This window comes from Arachis ipaensis, chromosome B09, assembly GCF_000816755.2.
Source record: "Arachis ipaensis cultivar K30076 chromosome B09, Araip1.1, whole genome shotgun sequence".
Taxonomy (NCBI): Eukaryota; Viridiplantae; Streptophyta; class Magnoliopsida; order Fabales; family Fabaceae; genus Arachis; species Arachis ipaensis.
The window spans coordinates 17850724-17858383 of NC_029793.2; the positions used below are offsets into that span (position 1 = coordinate 17850724).

The 7660-nt window shown below is 31.2% G+C and overlaps 1 protein-coding gene across 1 annotated transcript; it reads left to right on the forward strand.

The window, feature by feature from the left end:
* On the forward strand, window positions 231-7471 carry LOC107617328 (linoleate 9S-lipoxygenase). The gene is made up of 9 exons (XM_016319068.2): window positions 231-570; window positions 2095-2381; window positions 3465-3705; window positions 4101-4418; window positions 4521-4606; window positions 4767-4874; window positions 5121-5425; window positions 5512-5775; window positions 6519-7471. The coding sequence occupies exons 1-9, from the start codon at window positions 333-335 to the stop codon at window positions 7273-7275; spliced, it is 2604 nt and encodes an 867-aa protein (XP_016174554.1). The 5' UTR covers window positions 231-332; the 3' UTR covers window positions 7276-7471.

Consider the following 7660-nt stretch of genomic DNA (forward strand, 5'->3'; position numbering starts at 1 on the left):
TTTTTTTTTATAAATTAAACTTGTCATCCAAAAAATAATTAAAATAAAATAAAATAACACTCAAGTCAAGACAGGAAGACCAGCAATGAAAGGATGAACCGTGTTCAGGCGCGTTTCTCACGTGGACAATTAATTAATTATCAATTATTATCTAGTATGCAGGAAAAAAAATTAACAATTAATCTTTGAGTTGCCCTCAGCCCCTCACACATGGCAAAGATGGCATAGCCTTTGTCCCTTCTTCATTATAAATACCCAATTCTGCGGCTTGAGTTCTCCACAAGCCACAAAACATTTCATTATTATCGAATTTTCCAAGCAACAAAGCAAAGATGTTTTCCGGGGTAACAGGACTGATTAACAGGGGGCAGAAGCTGAAGGGGACGGTGGTGTTGATGAGAAAGAATGTGTTGGACATCAATGAACTCACTTCTGCACAGAGTGCTACTGGCATCATTGGTGGTGCTATAGGCGTCATTGGTGGTGCTATAGGCACCACAGTTGATACCCTCACTGCTTTCTTGGGTCGATCTGTCGCACTTAAGTTGATCAGTGCCACCAGTGCTGATGGTAATTAACTTCTTTCTCTCACCACAACAATTTCTTTAGATAGAAATTCAGGTCCACTTAACTTTACTTAAAATTGATAGTTGAAAGTCATTAAATAATTTAATACGTTTAATTAAGAAAATTGATCTTCTCCAGTTTTTTAACACTTGACAAAATACAGTGTAATTTTTTACTTTTGATTCTATAAGTGAGACTAAAAATAAATAAGAGAAAGAGTAATGAATGGTTAGATTAAGCACTGGATACCATCCAGTTTTTTTTTCATTGGAGATGATCCACTCCCTTTAATTAAATTATCATTTAATAATTTTTAATTATCAACTTTACATAAAATTAATTGTATCTGAATTTTTATTATTTTTTTATTGAATTTTCATCTTTCATACATGAAGGTAATTTTATGTGTGTAAATATCTTTTTTAATTTGTTGTCTAAAAAATTATTAAAATGTAATTTATCTCAAATGGTAATTATCAAATTAGGATGTATATATTATATTTTTTGAATGTGACTATTTTTTAAATTTTGTGTTAATAGGAATGATTGTGTATCAGACTATTTTTAGTATTTGTTAAAACATAAATAATATGTGACAAAATAATTTAAAGTTTAAGTACTAAAAGAATATTATGTCATATACAATTCATATTTATTTAGAATATTATGAGTTTATTTTTTTATTTTTTGTCCTTTTTGAGCTGAATGGTCAACACTATATATTAATACTTCATAAAACGAATTCATAAAATTGGTTTCTAATTTTTTTTTAAAATATTATTCTAGTTAATCTCTAAATTACTATTCCCTAATATTTTCTAAATCAAATCTATCCTTTATTTTTCTAGAAGGTAATATGGCAGAGGGATTGGATTATCTGAATTTTAAAAGATAAAAGATTAATGGGTTTTCCCATTATTTTTTTTAGATGATCTTTTGGAATATATTAGGTGGATTCTTGTTAATTTATTAATATTTTTGTTTCTAAAATAATATTTTTAAAGACAATTTTGTCATTTCACTCTCTTTTAAAAATTGATAACTTAAATCTTCATCAACAAAAATAATTGGTTACTCTTCCATGCATTGTACTTAAAATATTGATCTTTCTTGAAAAATAATGCACAAATAGAAAAAATTGAAGTAAACTGCTATGAGTTAACTAATAGTATATATCCCTAGAACAAAGTAATTTTCAAGGCCAACCATAGCATCGATAAAAAAAAACAAAATCAGTCACTAAATCAATCATTAGTATTGTATATATTTTTAAATAAAAAATACACATTAAAAATAAATAAAATAATATATATAATATATTAAAATTAAACTCTACAATTTATCCTTCAATAGTTTACAAAAAAAAAATGTTCACAAGAAGACTTTTATAGATTCATCTTCACTAAAATATCTACAATATTCAAATACCATGGCCAATTTGATGACATTTCTGTTTAAAGGCTATTTTCTTATTAATTATTTCCATGATAGAACACTTATATTAATTAATAAATATGCATTATGCAGCAAGTGGAAAAGGGAAAGTGGGAAAGCAAACGTTCCTAGAAGGTGTTATTACTTCACTGCCAACGTTGGGAGCAGGGCAATCTGCATTCGATATCCATTTCGAATGGGACACTGACATGGGAGTACCAGGAGCATTCTATATTGAGAATTTCATGCAAGTTGAGTTCTACCTTGTCAGTTTGACTCTTGAAGATGTTCCCAACCAGGGCACCATCCAATTCCCTTGCAATTCCTGGGTCTATAACTCTAAACTCTACAAATCTGATCGCATTTTCTTTTCTAACAAGGTACTACAACATAAACTTTTCTCTATATTATATATTAAGGATATGAAATTGTGCCCCTAAATTTAATATGTTCTTTTTTCTTAGTTTTCTATAATTTATAAATGGTTGAATCTATGTTGTCTTCAGTTACGATATGACTATGATGAATATATAACTTTAGCAACACTTTTTAAATATTGCTAAAAACGTTATTAATTAGTAAAAAAAATACTATTTTAATTTCAGTTACAGTAACTACGGTGGATATATAAGTTTAGCAACACTTTTTAAATGTTGCTAAAAATGTTATTAACTAGTAAAAAAATATTATTTTAATTTTAACAATAATTTTTAGGTGTTGCTAAAATTGATCATTAAATCCATAAACATCGTAGTGTGCATTTTTTTTAAATTATTTTACTTCTCATTATTTTATTTTTCATAGTGATACAAAAAAATTTTTGTTCAATATAATTTGGAAAAAATAAATAACAAAAGAGTCGCATTATCAATTTAAAAATGACAATATTTATTATAATTTAACACTATTTTTTATCTCAAAATAAAATAGTTTTGGACTAAAAAAACTGGTGAACAGAAAGATAATGCATGTCTTTCTTTTATTTTGGGTATATGTAAATGAATTATTTCTATTTGTGTAATGCAATTTTAGTTTCACTTATACTAGTATATGCTGAAAAATTAAACTTTGTTGTAATTCCTTTTCTTTTTGTTAATTCCAATATGGGAAAGTTTAGGGACAGCAGATTTATTAAAATTTGGCCCGCACTTAGCCAGCAAAAGAAAAATGAGTGATTTTTCACCATTAGATGAAATCTTACACCATTAAATACATTATTGATGGCTAATTGATGGCTACAACTCACAAAATCTGCTTCCCCTATCACTCCTCTTCCAATATTATTTATTAACTTGAAATATATTAAAAAATATCAAAATAATTTTTCTTAGCCAATAATTAATCAATCAATATTGATTTTCTTTTAAATTTATACTTGTCTCTCTACAATAACAACAAGCTTATTTACTAATTTATTTTCTTGAGAAGATTAATGATAAAGTTTGTTGAACATTTAAATGTAGACATATCTTCCGGGTGATATGCCAGCTCCACTAAAGAAGTACAGAGAAGATGAATTGGTGATTTTAAGAGGAGATGGCACAGGAGAGCGCAAAGAACATGAAAGAATCTATGACTATGATGTCTACAATGATTTGGGTAATCCAGACAGTAATGCCAGATTGGCTCGTCCAGTTCTTGGAGGAAACACCACCTTTCCTTACCCACGAAGGGGAAGAACTGGCAGAAAACCAACCAAGACAGGTATTTAAGCTTTAACTTTTGCTCTATCTCAATCTCTCTTTTATCATTTTTTTTGGATATGTGATTGTCATGTAGAAATTAGTGGCAACTCCATCGAATTTTCAGTAATCTTCTAAATTTTTCAGTATTTTGTTTACAAAATTATTTCTTTTGCATACTGATTTTTCATGTGCATTATATCTAATAATTTGTATTTTCATGTTCTTATTATACAAAACATTTTAATATTTACATTAATCAAATAAACATTTCATCTTTTAGTTATTTCTAATGACACTCGATTAATAGTTAAGCTAATTCTCTTACACAAGAATTATACAAGAAATGAGTATTTTTGTCAGCATCGGTACTAATAGATTTGTCATAAAAATGACAAAAATCATGTTTGCATACAGATCCCAAGAGTGAGAGTCGGAGCGACAGTGTTTACCTTCCAAGAGATGAAGCATTTGGTCACTTGAAATCTTCAGATTTTCTTGTTTACATACTGAAATCTGCATCTCAAAATGTGATACCTCAATTGCAATCTGCACTTCCATTAGTTGGTCAGACTGAATTTAACACTTTTGAAGATGTGCGTGACCTTTATGAAGGTGGAATTAAGTTGCCTACTAATATTCTCAGTGATCTTAGTCCCATCCCGTTGTTCAAGGAGCTCTTTAGAACTGATGGGGAACAGGCCCTTAAATTTCCAGTACCTAAAATTATTCAAGGTATATATATATTATGGTAAATAATATATAGTAGTTCTAATTTACATGGAAGGCATATATAAGTTGCTCATTTTTTTAAAATGATTTATTTGGAATATCCAGTTGATAAATCTGCATGGATGACCGATGAAGAATTTGCTAGAGAGATGATTGCCGGACTCAATCCACACGTTATTAAAGTTCTTAAGGTAAATTCAATAGAGGAATGCCACAAGCTCAATACAATTTATTGTTTTTGATCGGCGGTAATATTTAAAAGCGTTGGATTATTTGACTAATATATTAATTTAAAAAAACTTTCAAATTAAATTTGGTATTAATTAATATTTCATACAAAATTTAATGTAGGAATTTCCACCACAAAGCAAGCTAGATAAGCAACTCTATGGTGATAATACCAGTACAATCACCAAACAACACGTGGAGTCAAGCTTGGGTGGGGTGACCGTAGAGGAGGTAATAACACAATTGAGTTATGTTATGTGGACACTAAAATTAGCCACCAAAATCAGCTACTAATATAAAATACATGCTGAAATATAAATATACATTGAAAATAAATTAAATCACATATTTATTTATACACAAATACATTGGTGGCTGATTTTAGTGACCGATTTTGGTGTACAACCATTTCTCAACACAATTTCCTCTGTTGTTTTGATATGATTCATATAACTAACATGACTCATTGAATAATAGGCTATCAGCAACAACAAATTGTTCATATTGGACCACCATGACCCACTCTTCCCCTATTTGAGTAAAATTAACAAAACCACCACAAAGGCCTATGCTACAAGAACCGTTCTTTTCTTGCAAAACGATGGAACACTAAAGCCTGTGGCCATTGAGCTAAGTAAGCCAAATCCTCAAGGAGACAACTATGGTCCTATTAGCACTGTTTACACTCCAACAAAACAAGGCGTTGACGGTTCTATTTGGCAACTTGCCAAGGCTTATGTTGTTGTAAACGATTCCTGCTTTCACCAACTTGTCAGCCATTGGTATATACCATTTTCGTTAACATTGATTCTTCAAACAAAAATAATCTAATTTTATTAATATATGTTTATGTTTATATGTATGGCAGGCTAAACACTCACGCTGTGGTTGAGCCATTCGTTATTGCAACAAACAGACACCTCAGTGTGGTTCACCCAATTCATAAACTACTTCTCCCACATTATAGAGACACAATGAACATAAATGCACTAGCACGTAATGTCCTTGTTAATGCAGAGGGTATCATTGAATCAACATTCTTGTGGGGTGGGTATTCTTTGGAAATGTCTGCTGTTGTTTATAAGGATTGGGTTCTCACTGAGCAAGCACTACCTAATGACCTTCTCAAGAGGTAATTATTAGTTTCGGTTTTGAATTTAGTTTAAGACAAAAAATAATCTATTTTTTTTCGTCTAAAAAAAAAGTAAATAAAAGAGAGAGACAAACTAACAAGGATTACACTAAAATCAATCACAAAAATCAATTATTTAATATAAAATACAAATTAAAATATAAAGAAAAATACTAGAAGATCATCAAAATTTATTATTTTTAGTCATCAATTTGTTATTAATATTTAACAGTAATATATTGTTAGATTACTAAATTAAACAAGGAAAAATCTAGGGGCCACAACTTTGTTAAATTTTGGCTAACATATAACCAGCAAAGAAAAGTGAGTCATTGGATGAAATCTCACACCAATCTCACACCATTAAAACCATCATTGATAGCTATTTGATGGCTATAAATCACAAAAGTTGCTGGCTTCCTATCATTTCTCATTAAACAAATTGGGTTGATGAAACTAAGAGTGATGGTAAAAAATAATAAATTCTGATAATTTTTTAACATTTTACAAATATAAATACATCTTAAAAATGAGACAAATATATAACGACTAATTTTAGTAGTTAATTTTAAGGTGGAAATATTGTTTTTGAAAAACTAAAGAGTAAAAATAATCTTTTTTTTTTTTACCAAAAATAGGAGACTCGAACCCGCAACCTCTTAATTGATTGAGTAAAAATAATCTTTTAACATAGAAAGATGCTGCTTCTTATTATATTAACATTAAATTATATTATACTTCAGAGGAGTGGCAGTTGAAGATTCATCTTCCCCACACGGCGTTCGTCTTCTGATTGAGGACTATCCTTATGCCGCTGATGGACTAGAGATATGGGGTGCAATCAAGTCATGGGTTGAAGAATACGTATCTTTCTACTACAAGTCAGATGCTGCAATAGTTCAAGATTCTGAACTCCAAGCATTCTGGAAGGAACTGGTGGAGGTGGGTCACGGCGACAAGAAGAACGAATCATGGTGGCCAAGGATGCAAACTCGTGCGGAGTTAGTTCAAACTTGCAGTACTCTGATATGGATCGCCTCAGCTCTGCACGCAGCAGTTAATTTCGGACAGTACCCCTATGGCGGTTACATTCTGAACCGTCCAACTCTTAGCAGGCAATTCATGCCGGAGAAAGGGTCGAAGGAGTACGACGATCTGGCCAAGAACCCTGAGAAGGTTTTCTTGAACACAATTACTGGGAAGAAAGAGACCCTGACTGACCTCACAATCATTGAGGTGCTGTCAAGGCATGCTTCTGATGAGCAGTACCTTGGACAGAGAGGAGATGGTGACAACTGGACCGCCGACACGGCGCCCATTGAGGCCTTCAAGAGGTTTGGAAAGAAGTTGGTTGAGATTGAGCAGAAACTGATACAGAGGAACAACGATGAGAGGTTGAGGAATCGTTATGGCCCAGCACAGATGCCGTACACTCTGCTTTATCCTTCAAGTGAGGAAGGGTTGACCTTCAGAGGCATTCCAAACAGTATATCCATTTAAGGGAGTTGTGGTTCTTGAGTATTGTGGCTTAAATAAGAAGGAAATTTATTTCTTCATTGAGTACTATTGTTATCCTGTGTGAAATGTTTTCAGAGATATCATGTCAGTGTATTGATAAGATAAGTACTATACTATGCTTGTAACATGGTTGGTATATTCATATGAACTACTATCTTCTTCATATTAATTGTTCTCATGTTTTGCTCTTAATTTTTGTTCTTTTCGATGTTCAACTAAGCGGAGTTATCACAATAAAAGGCTAAAACTAGGGATGGCAATCCATGGAGGTGGGACTGGGTAGTATCTACCATGTTTTTAGAACTGGAACGAATCTGTCGGTTTAATAAGATTAATCGAAAATCATTTATCACATCTGTCTAATTTT